The sequence below is a fragment of the Meriones unguiculatus genome, chromosome 3 (genome assembly GCF_030254825.1).
Source record: "Meriones unguiculatus strain TT.TT164.6M chromosome 3, Bangor_MerUng_6.1, whole genome shotgun sequence".
NCBI lineage: Eukaryota > Metazoa > Chordata > Mammalia > Rodentia > Muridae > Meriones > Meriones unguiculatus.
In genome coordinates, this window is record NC_083351.1 from 36,426,231 (window position 1) to 36,443,969 (window position 17,739).

The following is a 17,739-nucleotide window of genomic DNA, read 5'->3' on the forward strand; positions in this document are numbered from 1 at the left end:
AGGCTGTCCTTGAACTGCTGATAATCCTCTCTTCAAACCCCCAGTGCTGGGATGGCAAGTGTCTACCACTCTGCCTAGCTGGATCTGTGTTTTAGCTAAGCATTTTGTAGGCACCCATGTTCTTGCCTTAAACACACAAATTGTATTTCCTTTACTTAAAACTGTTTCTAGTCTGGGAAGATGGCTCAATGGATAAAGCATTTGCCATGCAAGCCTGAGGACTGGAGTTCAGTTCCTAGAACTCATGTAAAAGCCAGGTAGGCTTGGTGGCCCACCTGTGGGCCCAAGACTTAGGGTCAGACAGGGAATTCCTGGGTAGCTGGACTAGTTGAATTGGAGAGCTCTAGGTACAGTGAGAGACTCTGCCTCAGAAAATGAGACGGAGAATGGCAGGGACAGCTTATGGCATCCTTGGCCTCTATGTGCATGTTTGTGCACCTGTACACATGAACCTCCACACATGCAAACATGCATGCATAAGAAGGGGCAAACCCTGTTAGGGTTACCTTAGGGCTTGCCACATAGGTTTAGAGCTAATTCAAGTGTGTGTGTGTGTGTGTGTGTGTGTGTGTGTGTGTGTAGGTATAGCCCAGGCTGTCCCTTGAACTCACTGTGTAGCAGAGGATAACTTTGAACTCTTTGATCTGCTTGCCTCCATCTCCCAAGTGTTAGGATTACAGGTATATGCCACATGCCAACTTCAAGTACATTCTGTGTGTTGTGAGTGTGTGTGTATGTGTGTGCATGCACATACATGCAGATACATGTGCACCTGTCTGTGGATTGTATATGTTGACCAGAGGACAATGTCAGGTGTCTTCCTCAATCACTGCCCACCTTATTTCTTCAAGATGAACTTTCACTGAAGCTGGAACTGAGTGCTTCTGCTAGCCTGGCTAGCCAGCAGGCTCCAGGGACCCATTCATGTGCCTGCCTCCCCAGTGCTGGAGTTAGGAGAGCACTCAGGCACACGTACTCTCACTGCGGTGCTGGGAGTGTAAGCTCAGATTCTTGGCCATGTGGTAGCTTCCTTACCAACTGAGCCGTCTCCCCAGCCTTCAAGGCTAATTGTAAGAAGTGTTATTCTCCTTCACAGTTAGTGCCAATAATTATAAACTTTATAAAGCAAGGTAATTGCATAGCAAAATAGTTATTCCCCCTTACAGAATGACTGTACTTCATCCATTGGTTTTATTTTTGCATTCTAGTTTGCATAATCAAATGATTGATGCTAGTAATTTGAACACACTGTTATCTAACACTAGCACCTTGTGTGTGGGGGGGGGGCAGTACTTCCCTGGCCAGCTCCTGCACTTTGGAGGGCTGCTTGAGCAGGGTATAATGTTCTAGCTGGTGAGCTGCGTGTGTACTCACAGCACTTCATTTTCTTTGCTCATGTGGCTTCTGGGGTCAGGTGTAAGTCTGCTGTCTGTCCTTCTGCGCTCAGGTGCTTTCCCTCAGGCTTCTTGCACAGCTTTCGCTTGTTTTAGATATTCTCAAGTTGGCTGTGGTGTGCAGAGATGTGTTTTCAGTGATGTGTGCTTGATGTCACTGATTGAGGTCAGTCATCACTGCTCTCGGGCTGCTTCTGTCCCTGCCTCCCTGCTCCTCGTTCCCACTTACTTCACTTTCCTACCTGTTCTGTTCTGGGTCTTCCCTCCAGCCTTCTCTTTGCTTCAGTTTAAGAAGCTTCTTTTTGCACATTCTTGAGATCAGAGACTCCATTCTTGGCCCTCTCTAGCCCACCAATGAGCTTAGTGATGACTTTTTTTCTCTTTCTGTTGTTGTTCCCAGCATTTTTAATTTTTCTTCCCCTTTTCTTAAAATTTACATGTTCTGTTTAAGTCATGAGTTTTCCCTTTTGGTGCCAAGGCTAGACCCTGAGCCCCACACATGCTAAGAAGATTTTTCCCACTGCATGGTACCCCCACCAGCCCCTTGTTCCTACTTACAAGCTGGTCTCGTCCACTAAAACTCTCAGTTGTCACTCAGACTTACTTTAAATTCCCAGTCTGGTCACTCCAACATTCCTGCCATATCTGACTGATTCTGATGGTTGCTCACTCTCTTCAAATTGTGGGCTTGGCCTTCAGTATCACTTGTTTTGGTGGAGCTGAGCGTGACACACTCGGTAGAAGGCATTTCTGAAGAGGTCCTCAGTGGTGTAGTGTGGAGTGTTTAGGACTGGGGATGTCCGTAGTCCCATAACCAGGTACCACCATGAGTCTTGGGTGAGCCTGTGCCTCTTGAATTTCGCTGCCTTTCAGGAGTCCCTCTTAAGGGGAGTAGAACGGCTGTAGGCAAGAGGGAGCCTGTGTAAGACCGAGCATCCCTTGGTTCCATGGGTTACAAATGAAACATTGTGCTCTTTTCTATGACTGTCTTTGTTGTAAAAAAAAAAAAAAAAAAAAAAAAAAAAAAATGACCGTGTACACAGATCATACAGCAGTCTTTTCTGTTAACTCACCTTCAACCGGCTGTGATGGGGAAACCTTTAAAAAATGTCTTTAGTATTGGTCCTGATGTTTTTCCCTCTGGCTATCTCAATTTTAACAATTTACAATGTAGGTGTAGGAAATGGGAGAGGACATCACAGTCTCCCTTTATAAACAGCATGGATGTCTCAAAGGAAACTTGTGTCTGCAGGTAAAAGCTTACAGAAGTGACTCCATTCAGGATAGAAAAGCTGTAAGACAAAGAATGTTGAGCAGCTCTTTCCTGGCATAGGCAAGTCTAACCTGGAAAACTTTAAAAAAGTACTTTTTAACGGACTAAATAGTTCTCCCTCCCAGTGGCTCAAAAAAAGTCAAGAGTGGCCACTCACTGCCCCCTTACTCCCTGTCTTTCTCCTAGGAGTAAAGTGCAGCCAATGGTCGGAGGAGGCTTCGATGGTGTTTCGAAATCACGTGGAGAAGAAACCCTTGGTGGCATTGGTCCAGACAGTTATTGAACACACTAACCCCTGGGACCGGAAAGTAGTGGTCTATCTAGTAGATACATCGCTGCCAGACACTGACACTTGGATTCATGACTTTATGTCACAGTATCTAGTAGAGCTTTCAAAAGTTAATTAATCACTGCGGAGACCTTAACAGCTAATGCAGATTGTTCTCTGAGCAATAATACAAAATGTGTAGTAGGCCCTTAAAACATCTTATTTTTACTACATGGCTCTGACTGTTGTGGAGGATTGAAAAGAATATGCTTTGTTTGATGAAAGATATTTAACAAGTTTTGTTTAACATGGTTGACTTTTCAAAGAAAATTGCACTTGAATTATTAATATAATATTAGAATAAAATGTTTAGCAATGTAAAACCTGATGTCTTAGTTTGCTTTGTATTGCTATGATAAACACCATGACAAAAAACAAAAAAACAAAACAAACAAACAAACAAAAAAACCAAAAAACACTTAAGTAGAAAGGGTTTTTTTGGCTTCCATACTTAAAATCCATCAATAGGGGAAGCCAAGGCAGGGACTCAAGCAGGAACCCTTGGAACAGGAACTGAAACAGAGGCCATCGAGAAATGATGCTTCCTGGTTTTTTCCCTATGACTTGCTTGGTCTGCTTTCTTACGCAACCCAGGACCATATACCCTGCCCTCCCACATCAGTCATTAGTCAAGAAAATGCTACAAGCCTACAAGCCAGTGTGATGGAGACATTTTCTCAGTTGAGGCTCCTTCTTCCCAGATGATGATGATCATGCCAAGTCGATGCACTAACCAGTGCAGTTGACTATCTTATTATCTCCAGGCAGTCTAATCCTAAGTTGAAAGTGTTCACTTCCACTGATGTCTGCCATCCCCAATAAATGGAGACTGTAATGATTTAACTTTGGTCCACTCTGGTGTAGTGATGGATCCCAAAGAGAATTACCCCAAAAGCAGAAGATTTGTTCCCAGCGTCCGACGCATCAGACCTGCTAACGGAGGAGCCAAGCACAGCACTGTGCATGTGCATTCCACAGCAAATGTGGAAGTCAGAGGACAACTTTTGGGAGTTGCTTTTTGATCCTTTCATCAGGTTCAGGAATTGAACTCAAGTCATCAGTTTGTCAAAAAGTACCTTTATCTGCTTAACCATCTTGCCAGCCCTCACCCCAAATCTTATGTGGTTTCTCATTGTCCAGAGTCCAGACTCAAGACCCAGGCTTTCTATAGTCTCTCACCCCAGCCCTCCCTCTACACCTGTGTCCATCCACACTGCCCTTCATGTGGAGCCTGGACCCCACATACCTCCATCCGACTACCAACCTTTCAAACAAGAATCCTTCCCTTCTAAACCATACTTGTTCCGTTTTCTCAGCCTGTCAATCATTCTGCCCCTACAGTTTTTCTTGTCCATGTCTTTCCTGATCTCCCTGGATACCCATGAAACTTTCCCCGGGGCCCCTTCTACTCCACTGTACCTTGATTTTGTTTGTTGTTTGTTGTTTTTGTCTCAAAAAAGAAAGACTTGCTGTGTAGTCCAGGCTGGGTTCAAACTTGGGATCCTCTTGCTTCCAAGGTACTGGTATTATCGCAGGCCTAGCTCTCCAGTGTAGTTTGAGCATGTCTCTCCTGATGCCTAGTCTCACAATGAAGACATCTTGAAGTTCTCAATTAGAATATTAGTGAGTAGACAACTAGCTAGTTGTCTGTCTCAGTCATCTCAAGTATGACTGTCCCTTGGGACAAATCCTAGCCATCTGATTAGCCAGGGGCACACCGTGGATACTGAACCACGTCTCGTGAATGGATGAGCTTTGAATTGTTGTCCTGCCTGATAACGTGTACAGCCCACACTCACACCTTCGCTGACCCCTGGCTAACCTTGTAAGGTCACCGCATTATGGAATCAGGAAGGGCACGCACCATTTTAGCTTTTGTAACTGATGTATTATCACTCCCTGTGTCATCCACACAGACAGTTCAGCATGTGCTGCCTTACTGGTGGACAGACAGATAGGCAAGTGGATGGGTTGTAAGCTTTAGCTGTGGTTGGGATGAGGTGGAGAGCCCTGGATAAACACATTGAAGACAGCTTGAAGTTCTCAGTTAGAATATTAGAATGACAGCATAGACACGGCAGGCATGGGAGCAAGCAAAGTCAGGCTAAGGACTGTGCCCCTTACCCAGGCTGAGTGCACAATGAAAGTCTGACTTGAGCACACTGTGTTTGAGCTTGATAGACTGCTAGGAAGATGCTCATGGGCTGTTAGAAATCAGAAGTGAGCGGACTTCAGGGGAGACAAACTTTCTTAATTTGTTTTTATTTGAGAAAATCTAGGGAAAACAATAATAGAAAAAGAAAAGACCAGGTTTTAAAAAGATTTTCATCTTAACCATGTAAAAATTATTCTAGTTTTAAAAGAATGTGTATTTAAAAATCATGAATACTTATGCTAATAGCAAATGTTTATTATGAAATAAAATTCTTACAAAATAGCAAGATTTATGAATACTTATGCCAGTGATTAAAGTAATTATTTATAATGAAATAAAATTTTTTTCCAGAACAAAAATGTTTAAGTGAATTAAGGCATGTTAATATTTTTATAGTGATCTCTTTCCGGCAACAGAAAGGGTACAAATCCTTGAATTGCATGCAACCAAAGGAAGTCTTTTCTATTTAATTGACTTCAGAAACATTTCCATTCTTAAAGCAGTTAAGTTTGTTGACATAAGGGGTAAGATTAATGTGATATGAAGTAGCTTGACACACGGATGAATTTCATCCCTGTATTGAAGTCCAAAATCAGTTCCAGGTGGACCTGAGACCTGAGTGTGAGATGCCAAGGGAGGAAAGTGACACACACACACGGCTGGCGGAGCACCTAGGAGCCAAGGACAGCTGTCCCCAAAAGATGGGAAGAGGGTGAAGGGCGTAGTGGAATACACGCTTGCATAATGTATATGTGGTATATGACGCGTAACCATACAGTGTTGATACATAGGTCAGTATATTGACTATGTCCAGTAAAAATGGCCAAGAAATTAGAACAAACATTACACACACACACACACACAAAGAAAATCCAGCTCACTGATCAATGAAAAGATGTCAGCACATGTGGATTTTTGGCAAGGCAGATCAGAACCTCCATTGACGCCTTTACTCACTACCAGTTTAGCTACGATGTAGCAATTCTTGTTAAACCCTAGTGGTGATGGGAGCCACTTGTGAGTAGCGTTGAGCCCAGTGCTCATCTAGAGCTGAGCTTGGGCACTGACCCTGCGCATCCAGCAGCCATGTGCGGACCTGTACAGGACACTAAGAAAGTGATCTCAGCCGCGCAACAATATCCCGAATTTCCACCGGTAATAAAGTAGACTTTTAAAATGTCTTCACATGGAAATACTTTATTATGTCCACATGGTACATTTGCTGTGAAGCCTAGAACCTGAACAGTAAGAAAGAATAGTGCATCACGAGTTAACCTCGGGCGGCGAGCAAGGGACGCCAACCGGACGATAAGGACCTGACTCCTGGCAGGGTCCGTTCAGAAAGCAGGTGTCTTAGGGAGGAGAGGGGACAGCCTCGCGGTTGGCGTGCACAAGGGCTCTTAACTATAAAAAAATCAGGAAGCTACACACTAAGATGTGCCCTGAAAGTGTTTACACCCACAACAAAAATGCTGAAAAAGAACTCATTGAAAATGCTAAGTCCCTGTTTTGTATATAAATACACGCCGCTTATCCCTTGAAACGAGAATCCTTACTGGGACGAGGGCTTTCTAACACAGAAATGCACTGGGGAAATACTTCTCAGTACTTCCCAGCGTTTCTCCTTAGCATCTACAGCAGAATTAGGGCTTCCCTCACCAAAAACGTTTCGGTAATCCAGCCGAGACGTCTCCATTGGTTTGGACTCTTTGTTATGAACCATTTGTTTATTGAAACATTTAGGGCTTCGGTTTGGGTTTAAGTGGTTTGCCCTGGAGAACACATTAGCCTTTTAAGAAAGCGGAACTTTCGTTCCGGTTATTTTAAGCGGTGATTTCGGACGCTCCATTCCCTCAGCGCTGTGTGGGAAGAAGTCTGCGCTGGAATCTTCGCATCCACTGATGACGGTCATTAAGGCCTGGGCGCGTGCCAGTCCTGGCCAGCCTGCTGGGGGGGGGGGGGGGAGGACAGGTTGCCTCTTCAAAGGAAGCGAGGTGGAGCTGGGCCGCCTTCTCTGGAACGTTCTAGACCCCGCGAGAAGAAAGCTCTGCCCATCTTTGTCCAGAGACCTCCAACGCAGCCCGAGAGCTTCGGAACGACACATTCACCTGGCTGGGAGGCCTGGGTGGCCCGCGATCCTCCTGGCGAGAGCCGCTCCCCCGCCCGGGCCCGCGCAGCGCCCGGGCGGCCCTGGCGGAGCTGGAGGGCAGGGAGGGCGTTGGGGTTGGGCGGGGCGCGGTGACAGCGGAGCAGGGCCCGCCCCCGGCTCCCACCCGCGGCCGCCAGGGACCCAGGTCGCCCAGCCCCGCGTTCCGCTCGCTGCCGCCGCGCGCGCTCCTGCCGCCCAGCATTCCGGTAAGACCCCGCGCCCCCCAGCCGCGGAGCCCCCTCGGCCTCGCGGGGTTGCCCGCCGCCGCGCCGGGGCGCAGCCATATCTGGGCAAAAAATTCAGCTGTCGCCGCCGCCGAGAAGGGACTGAGCATGGTTCCCTCTATAAATAGCCGCCGCCTCGGGTGGCCTTCGGAACTAGGGGGTCCGGGGGTTCGGTTCCCCAACCTGGAGATCGAGTCGCTGGAGCTCGTGTCCCCGCAGCCTGACGCGCGCGGTCCTCGGCAGGGGCCCCGAGGCTCTAGACCTGGCCGCCTAGGGACCTTGGGGGCTGCTCGGGTTGCCTCCTCGGGCATCAACACAGTGGGAGCTGGGCGCGAGCCCGCCCGGGAATATGGGAAGGAAGTGGGTCCGCTCTCCGGGGCCGCTGAGTGCGGATCTGGCCCGTGCGGGGAAAAGTTTGCCAAACTGCCGGAGCTAGCGAGGTTTACGGCAGCTGATGGTGCTGCGCGTCCAGGTGGGACAGGGAAGAGCCTGGAGGCAGGAGGCCACCGCTGTCGCCAGCTCAGTGGTGGCCTAAGTAATCCTCCTTTCTTCTCCGGACCTTCCCGTTTGCAGAGTGAAGTTAGAGTCCTTTGAGGGGATGGCGCCCGAGACCGTGAGAGCGGCCAGGCGTGCTCTGAACTGCCCACACCTGTTCTCCAGTTTCGGGCTAGGGATGCTGGGGACACAGCTGCCGAAGTCACGGTTCTCGGAACTCGGAATAGGCTGGGAAGTGTGTCTGGGGTACTTCAGGACGTCTCTAGGCTGAGTAGAGCTAGCAGCACCTTGGCAAAACAAGTGACCAAATGAACTGAACGGGCTGAGGGGGGATTCAGTTCCCTGACGGTGGCACCTTAACAAGAAGTCCCCACTCTCTCCTTAGCCTCCCTCAGCTGGTGCTCACCTCCCACAGTGAGACTCCTGAAGACCACCTGTCCCCAGCAAAGCCGGACCCGAGGCCCGGATCCTGGGTTCTTCCTTAGTGGGGACACGGATAGAGCTGATCTTCCTCCGAAAGTCCTTTTGTTGCCCGTGAAGGGCAGCAGAGCCCCTTGCTCAAGGTCATGCCTACCCCATGCTGTCCTCCTGCCTTTCCTCTTAACTGGCTCTTCCCTGGCAGGTCTAGGGACTCTGAGTTGCTTTTTTATGATATGCCAATGTTTGGGACTTTCCCAGGCTGGAGTAATAGTGTGAAGATTCTAGTAATAGATCCTGCAGATTCCTCACTTTTCTCTAAAACTGTCTCCATGTTTCACAGATAGAGTGGAGGGGAAGCAAGCCGACTTCAGACCTCACAAGGAACAGGCAGAGTGAAGACAGGGAACCTGTCACTCTGGCATCTTATCTCTAATGAGCTCCTCTCACAGTCCACGGGTTAGACAGCCATTGGCCCTTGGGTGCCTTGCATCCTAAGAGGGAAACTAGAGTCTTCTAAAAATAGTCCCAGCCCACCTTATCAGGGTCTGACACCTTCTCCCTCCTCTTGGGCAGGGCTCTTTGCTGCAGTTTCACTGCAAGGGGAAAAAAGAAAAAACAAACAGGGACTAGGTGGTGTCAGCTCTAAGTAACAAAGGGGAATGGCCCGGAGTTCAGGCCCCTCGGCTCCAGCCCCAGCTCTGTTACCCACCCAGCGTGACCTTGAGAAGTGAGCTCAGTGGACAAGATGGTCTTTAGTGGAGCTGGAGTGCAGAGGGCACTTCCGGGAAGCCCTCTAGCATGAGAAAAAGGAAGTGCAGGGAGGAGAGGGGACCTACCCTGTGCTGAGGCCTGGGGTGGGGGTGGGGTGGGAGGTGGCTTTACAAGGGTCAGGTGGAGAGGTGGGCGAGGGAGGCAGGGGCAGGAGCTTACATAGAGACGGGTGCCAGCTCTCCCACGCTGCCCAGGGACAGAGTGGAGAGAAGCCGTCAGAATTAGGAACGGGCAGTGGGGACTTGGTTGTGGCATGGCCGGGCATTCAGAACTATGACCCGATGGTGACACCGTTGATCTCTCCTCGGTTTCGCCCTGTGTACCACAGGGCTAACAAGAGTAGCCACTTTGTTCAGCGCGTAGTAGGGGTTGATGGTGGACAAGGCCTGAGCTTAGTTTAAACCTTTCTGGTACCTTCTGAGGTTGTGGGTAGGGAGGCAGAGGCAGGAGCTTACGTAGAGACAGGTGCCAGCTCCCCCACGCTGCCCGCCCCCTCAGCTCAGAGGAGAAAAGAGAGGTGATGGAAAGTGTTAGCAGGAGCGCGTGCAGAAGGGAGGCCCGAGATGAGTGTGGTAAGGGGTAAATCCTGGGGAGACCGAAGGGGTAAAAGAATCCGAGGGGCGTGCCCATGGCAGGATTGAGATCCTTCCTTGACGATTTGCCACACCTCACCAGCTCTGCACATGGCTTCCAACCCTCAGGATTTTGCTGAGGAAAAAAAAAAAAAAAAAAAGGTAAAATTAAGCAGGCCCTGGTCTGGGCCCCTATGTCCCCTGGATGACTTCAGTATCTGTAAAGGAGGGTGGCAGGGAGCCATGAAGGGTGAGTTGACCCTGCTCTGGGGGCCTCATGACCTTGGCTTGCTAACTTCTGAGATGATGTCATCTATTGATGACTTCTGCTGAGCCCGGTCATATGGCTTCTTCCAGACAGTGTTTTGATTTTTCGGTCTTACCTAATGGACCAGCCCAGGCTGCCAACACTTCTAAAGAGGCCAATTCACTTTCCTTTAAAGCCAGAACACCGGCCAGATCAATTATTTGGCTGCTAGGAGTCATTATCAGTTTAAAGCCAGGGGCCTGCTCCTTGGGATTAGCAGGAGCTCAGTCACCCAGAGCTGAGGCCATCTCTCTTTCCATTTGTTTTGTAACATCCTCTGGTTTATTATGATGGCAACAGACGCTCGGATGCTCTCAATGATAATGAAAGAATGAGCTCATTGGAATCAACCTAGCTAGCATGGTCTGGAATCTTCTGGGCTGAGGTGCTCGGTCCTCGGCTGATAAAAGCCAAACAAACTCAAACATTTTGCTCATGCCATTTCATGGAGATAAGCTCGAGATAAGCTCAATATTCCAGTACCTGCAGAGGTGGGACGGTGGGGAGGACAGGGGATCCCCCACCCCCAGGTCTGTCTTTTTATACTCTCAGGCTCCCTAGCCCCGGCTGCTGTCTACACTGGGATGTTAGAGTCGTGCTTCAGGACTGTTCTTAGAGATGTACTGGGTGGTGGCAGCAACCACTGGACGTTTCCTCCGATGCCCAGACGAACCAGGGAAAGCAGAGGCACCTCTTGCCCCACTCTGCCTCCTTCATGGACACGACTTCTGACTTTCCTCTCAGTGCTGCTACCTCTGATTCTAGTGGCCTCTTATCCTAACCCCCTCTCACATCTCAGTACCTACCCAACAAGTTCTTGTGTCTAGTCTGGACACTTTTCCTTCGCTCCAGGCTCCTGCATGGCGGACAAAGCCAGGAACGGCTCCCAAAGATGTTACAGCCTTGCCTTAGCCGATCCAGCTTTGAGCTCCCCCGTTAATCCTCCTCTTCTGTTCTCACCTTGGTCACCACGCACTGAGCCAGAGCCTCCGTTCCCTCCACTGTCCCTTTCCCTTCCACACAGTCAGCCAGGCAGTTCTCCCCTCCTTTACAGCTCCTACCCATTCTTAGATCTACATGCAGCACTCCAGTCAAGGACTTATGTATCTCTACCCCAGGCGAGTCTCTTAAAAAGGGACCGTGCTGCCATCAAAGAGCTTCCCAAAGCAGAGCTGTGGCCTTTTCAGTGCTCTTTTGGGGGACTCCCCATTTCCTATTAAAGACCAGAGATGTCTTAGCATCAAACAGGATCTGGTCCCAGAGTACTTTGAAATCCCCGCTAGGCCTGCCCCCGATCCCATGAAGCTTCCCAGTGGTCAGAAGTGTCCCCTGCCCCTGCCTCATACTCCTGCCTTCTGGGATACTGCTCTCTCCCTCCACAGCCCAGGAACTTGCAGCCACCCTTTAAAGTCCAGCCCCTCGGTTTCTTAACTGCACTCCCCTCTCGCCCCAGAGCACTAGCATAGTGTGCTCAGACTGGGCCCATCTGCTGCCTTCTCTGTCTGGGCAGACAGGAAGCTGTTGGAGGGCAGCGTTGGCAGATGCTGTAGGTGTGTAGCATCCTTAGTATCTAGATGCTTGCTGCGGTACAGGTTCTAGTAAACGGTGGACAGATGAATGGATGAGTGAATGACTACGTCATCACAATGACATAGGATGTACACCGACTGGCATTTACACGTTTTTCCATCCACCAGGCTGTCGGCCCCGGGGGAGCCTTGGTCTGCTTCCTGTCAGGTCCCCAGCCTTGTCACCCCATCACACTGAACAGCTGAGGTGACAATCCACCATGTCATTTGAAACTCACAACAATCCTGTGAAGGAGAAACAGCCGGTGTCATACCTGTTTTGTTTGTTTGTTTTTGTTTTATGATTAGACCACAGCAGGAATTGGGGTGCATATTCCAGAATACTGAGGTGCTGTCCAGGGTTATAAAACCCGAGGAACGAGGTCTTCATATTCTATGTCGCTGCTTCTCAGTCTTTACTGGGCATCTCAGCTCTGTGGAATCCTGTAAATATGCAGATTCCAGCTCCATAGGTACAAAACAGGGCTTTGCAGTGCGAATTTCCAATGAGTACCTTGCTTCTAATATGCTGGTCTATGCCATCAAGTAATAAACAGAATTGCCTCTAAGGCCTGCTAGAGCATCGCTTGATGCTGACCTGCATCCCTTCCACACCCATGCACTTTCTCCCGCTGCAGACTGTAAGACAATGCTTTCTAAACTCTACCCATGAATGCTTTGCACCCTGGCTCACGGTCAAGGCCTCTTTCTGTTCAGCACACTGTGTACAAGTTTGGTATCTGTGAGCTTTTGGTCTGTGCTGGGGTGGGAACCTGAGGCAGCTGAGATGCTGAGGCATTAGACACCCAGGGGTGTGCGGGTTGAGAAGTGATAGAGGGGAAGAGGTGAAAACTAACCTCCTCCGTGCAAACCCAGGCAGAGCAGAGAACTCCGGATGGCAGGGTTGTGCGCGTTTGTGCGTGAGCTTTACACATCAAACGTTCTGCTCGCTTACTTAAAAGCATCTGAGACACTCAAAATAAAACCAGGTGGGCAAGGAAAGTAATAAAGACGGCAGAGACCTGGCAAGTTACGGTTATGATGCTCTTTGAGAGTCTGGTCAATGCTCTGGAAAAATGAATATATTCATCCATATGGCAGTTCACATACCTTTCTGGGTAGTGCAGAGAGCCGAACACGGAAGAGCGTATCATGCGAGGGTCCTGGCTGGAGATGGCAATTGTTTCTTGACAGTCAGCTCAGCTCCGGGTCAGTGCTGACAGCTGAGATGAGCGCAGCCTCTTCACATCTGACGCAAGTAAGGGCACGGGTCTTTCTAGAGACAGAAAGTTTCATGAGCCCTGGTTCTCAGCCCGTCGCCATGGCAGCACACCAAATGAGCATCTCGTAAAAGCCACGCGTCACCAGGAGTTTAGGAAGCTTAACACAGAGGCTAAGAACTCTGACTCCGGAACCAATTTCCTTGGCTTCATATCTCAAGACTAACAATCACAGGCTATGTAGCCTCGGGTAAACTTCACCCTGTCTGTGCCTTGATTTCCTCATCTATAAAGTAGGTTGTTGTCAGAATTGAATCAGTTATGTACGTCAGAGTGGCGGTGGTGCACGTCTTTAATCCAGCACTCAGGAGGCAGAGGCAAGAGGGTCTCGGAGTTTGAGACCAGCCTGGTCTACAAAGCAAGTTCTGGGACAGCCAGAGCAACACAGCGTAACACTGTTTTGGGGAAAAGAAAAGGAACAAAGAAATCAGATATGTGTAAAATGCTCAGGACAGCACCCGGGTCATGGGCCATGCTAGGCAAGCGTGAGCTCTCATGCTTGGGGAAGCAGCAGCGAGGGAGCAGGGATGGTAAGCACAGCCTGAACTTGCCGGGTCTGAGCTCCGACTCTGAGACCTTGCTTCGCATACCAGGCTCATAGACACCCCAGTTCTGCCACCTGGAACCCCAGAATGGGACCTTACTCAGAAAAAGGATCTTTGCAGATGCGTTAGTTAAGGTGAGGTCATACCAGATAGAGTGCTCCTATGGCCCGTGGCTGGTGGCCTTATAAGGAGCCGTGTGGCAAGGTGGCTGGAAGCTGTGACAAGACTAGGCACACCAGGGGTTGTCCACAGTCACTAGAAGTGGAGGGAGGGTCGGGGCAACCTCCACCCTGACCACCCCAGAGTCTCCTAGAAGGAACCAATGTCGCTGATACTTTGATTTAGCATGCCTGCCCTTCTGAACTGTGTTGGAATCGGTCATTTGTCATAGCAGCCCTTAAAAGCTGACATGGTTGGATGACTTCACTTTTCTTCACCCGAGTCTATAAAGTGGAGATAAAGGCACCTGCCTCAGCATTAGCAAGACTATGGGAAATGAGCCACACAGGGAGCTTGGGGTGACACCGTGCTGCTGTGCGCTGAGGACAGTTGTCAGGCGGGCTGCCGCTGGGAAAGTCCTTGCCTGGCATTCTCCAGGGCCCAAGCTTCTTCCTCAACCCCAAAAGGATAAAAGAAAGAAAACCAGCCTGTACCTGGCACAGGCCTGTTATCTCAGCTACTGGATAAGCTGGGGCAGGAGAATCACAAGTTCAAGGCTATCCTGGGCTAGTGTGAGTTCAGAGCCCTATCTCAAACTAAAGCCAAGAGTGGCCGGGAGGATGGCAGGTGAGAGTGCTCGCTGCTCTTCCAAAGCACTCACTTTCGGTTCCCAGCACAGACATCGGGTGTTTCACAACCACTGTGACTCCATTTCCAGGGGATCCCCTCCCTTCTCCTGGCTTCTCGGGAATTAGCATATGTGTGTGCATGCATGCTTGCACACACGTGCGCGCGCGTGTGCACACACACACACACACACACACACACACTAATCATCACCACCACCACCATCATTGTTTCTGTGAGAAGCTACCATATGACGCAGTAACAGACGCAATGAGATGGCATCAGTTTTCCACTGTGTTTCCAAGTCCTGTTCCTGAGCTTCCATGGAGTATGCAGCATTGTGGCTGAGATAGATTACAACAAGGTGCCTGGAAATGGAATGTGTGTGCTTTGTGGGCAGGGCTTTGTGGAAGAGGCCTCACAGGGTCGTTGCCCCCACCCCCACCCCGCCCCCGCCCTGTGAGGGCATCTCCCCTCAGGTTGTACACATGAGGGCTTCTTGGGCTTTCAGCCTGGCCCTCTACAGGTGAGCGCTGACCAGTGTGGGATTTCGCCGTCTATCCAGATGTTGATGAACCATCCATCTTCATGTGAATTGCCTATTCCTTCTCTAGTCCCACATTTTTTTTTCCGGGCTGTTCTATCTTTGTTGTTTGTTGCTGCAAGAACTCTTTGTCAAGAAGTTAGCCTTGTGTTCAAGGCACAGTAGATATATTCCTCTCTATTTGCCTCTTGACGTTGCTCATTTGTGATAATTTTCATATTTTCAAAAGATATATAAAAAGATATATAAAAGCTCTGCTTTCTGTGAATGCCCCTCGTGAGGCCAGATGGAGACAGGCAGGGCCTGGGGAACGTCTCCTCATGTTGATTTTCATTCCTCTAGGACTTGCTGCCATCAAATTCGACAGGCTCCCCTCGCACAGGCTCTCGTGTAGCCCAGGCTGGCCTTGAACTTGCGATGTATCTGAGGATGACTTGGAACTTCTGATCATCCCAAGGATCCCAGGAGTCAGTGTGACAGTGTGACAGTGTGACAGTACCCTGCATTTATGAGTGCTGGGGCTAAAACCAAGGCTTTATGCCTGCCAGGCACATGACCAGCCAAGCCACAGTCCCAACTAGCCCACCTGCAATGTTCTCTCTCTCTCTCTCTCTCTGTATTCTCTGTCTCTGTCTCTCTGTTACCATCTCATCTCTCCACCTGCCTCTCTGCAGGACTTAAAAGTGCAGGGCTTAGCATAGGTCCCTGAGAGACTTTTCATAAATGGGGCAGTCATTCTCCCAAACTCTGCCAGCTTCTCCTGTTTGTGTTATAAGGGTTGGCTACTGGAACCCTCCAGAACAGGCACGCGGAGCCTGGCCAGAGCCAAGGTAGTCAGAACCAGGGAAGCTGAACAAAGACAAGGAAGGAAGCAGCCTGAGGGCTGCTTGAGAGAGCCCCGCTAACGAGGGTTTGTGTGGTGACTAACACTGCCATGATCCTGAGAGACGTAAAGCAGGGTACTGTGTGTGTGTGTGTGTGTGTGTGTGTGCGCGCGCGGCGTGCGTGGCCTCTTTGACTTAAAGCACCGGGAAGCCTTGGCTGCATGAATCTTTGAAGCTCTCTGTGCTCCGGGTTGGGATCCGTAGGCAGCTGCAGAAAGTGACAGGAGAACCCTGTGTTTAACGCCCCTGCTTTAGGTGCTTTCCCCCATGACTAGCAGAAGGAGCGCAGCCCGAGAAAAGAAAAGCACACAGCCAGCAGACAAGACCTATAGCCAAGCCTCCTCCAGTCATGGCTGCAGACATGTCTTTCCTAACAGATCCAGGCTCCAAAGTTGCCGAGCCGTCAACCCCCCGTAGAAGGCCTCTCCTGGAGCTGTCGTCTCTGCTCACATGCCTGTTGTAGAGTGTTGAGGTGTCCCTTGTGTTGGCTGGGGATTCGTGTCTTGGCGACCTCAGTCATCTGAAGCCATCCATGGAGCCACACTATTTTCTTCTCGACAGTCCGAATTCTACAATGCCTAAGGAGGCTGTCCTGTGACCTCGCTCCTCCTGTCCAACGGCTGTTCTACACAGGACACCAGCCCACCTTCTCTGAACTCAGTCAGAGAGGACTCAGTTTAGAAGGGAGGTCCTCTGCATGGCCAGTGGGCTTTTAAATAAATATTACCTTATTGTTAGTGTGTGTGTGTGTGTGTGTGTGTGTGTGTGTGTGTGTGCATGCGCGCACATATAGAGGCCAGAAGTCAACTTCAGAGTTGTTTCTCAGGAGCCCTCCACCTTGATTCTGAGAGAGGATCACTCCCTGGAACATGGAAGCATTATATTAAGCTGTCAAATCTACAGCCCCAGGGACCCACCTGTCTTCATGTTTCCCAGCATGGTATAGGACTACCATACCTGGCTTTTTATACAAATATTGGGCGTCAAGCTTAGGTCCTTGCACTGTAGGCACGGTACTAGATATGGCATCTTTTTCACCCACTGAACTTGTATTTTTACATTCAATTGGCACCTCAGCTCACATGGACCCTCCTTCTTCCTCTCCAATTCCTGGGTGGGATTCTTGGCATCCAACTGCCCTGTCCCTGCATTGCTTCCCCAGGCCCTCTCATTCATACACAGATACCTCCTGGACCTTTTGCCTGCCCACACCCATGCATTCAGCTGAGAATGCTGAAGGAAAAAAACAATACTTCAGCACAGTTAGCCCCCAGCCAAGTAGTAAGGTACCCACAGAGATGCCCCATTTCATGGAAACCTGTGGGTCAAGACAGTAGGAGCGTAGATGAGGGTATAGTGTGGACTGTGTTGTTACGGTGCTCAAGGATTGACTTCCTAGCCGGCTCCACCAGATCGCGGTGTGCCCATCCTATGTGTGCTACGAGAGGGGACTTAGAAGCCAGCAGCCTTGTCAAACATTACACAGAGAGACCAGGACAAACCAGGAGAGAAAATGAAAGACATCAGTACCTTTAATTGGATTTTTCCCTACCTTTAAAAAGGGGATTTATTTTTAATTCTCTCTCTTCCGCACACCAACTCTCCCTCTGTGTGTGTGTGTGTGTGTGTGTGTGTGTGTGTGTGTGTATTATATGTGGCTATGTGTCTCCAGTGGGGTACCTGGAATAGAACTCAAGTCCTGCGCAAGAGTCCTTCTGGGAAATGTGGGAAGGCCAGGGATTTGGACCTTGATCACTCTGAAGCTTTTCCCACTTCCTACGCCTCCCCTTTCTCTCTGGATCAAGTGGCAATACCGGAGGGACAGGAAACTCATGCCTAAAAGTGGTCGTTTCTTAGACGCCACAGCGACCTCCGTACAGTAGGGAAGTGACTGTTGTCACAGCCTCTTCTCATTCTGTGATCTTGGACTCGCCCCCAGACATAAGAAAGTTCAGCAAACATCCCTCCCCTTGACCCCCTTCCACACCCCGCCCAGTACTGGGTGACTTCACTAGCAGGTGACCTGAAGGGGGACTCACTTGTG

The 17,739-nt window shown here is 49.7% G+C and overlaps 2 protein-coding genes across 9 annotated transcripts in view; both read left to right on the plus strand.

The window, feature by feature from the left end:
- Tdrd7 (tudor domain containing 7) overlaps nucleotides 1-3,318 on the plus strand; it is a 71,944-nt gene extending 68,626 nt beyond the window's left edge. For all 5 annotated transcript variants that reach the window (XM_060379867.1, XM_021647979.2, XM_060379868.1 and 2 more), the window contains one exon: nucleotides 2,854-3,318. In XM_060379867.1, coding sequence (XP_060235850.1) covers nucleotides 2,854-3,074 — 221 coding nt within the window. In that variant the 3' untranslated portion in view covers nucleotides 3,075-3,318. The remainder of the gene's footprint in view (nucleotides 1-2,853) is intronic.
- Nucleotides 3,319-6,967: 3,649 nt separating this feature from the next.
- Nucleotides 6,968-17,739, plus strand: part of Tmod1 (tropomodulin 1) — a 74,378-nt gene continuing 63,606 nt past the window's right edge. For 2 of the 4 annotated variants that reach the window (XM_021647969.2, XM_021647970.2), the window contains exon 1: nucleotides 6,968-7,505. The gene's annotated coding sequence lies outside the window, so the exon portion shown is untranslated. The remainder of the gene's footprint in view (nucleotides 7,506-17,739) is intronic. The other 2 variants (XM_021647973.2, XM_021647972.2) reach the window with 2 other exon arrangements.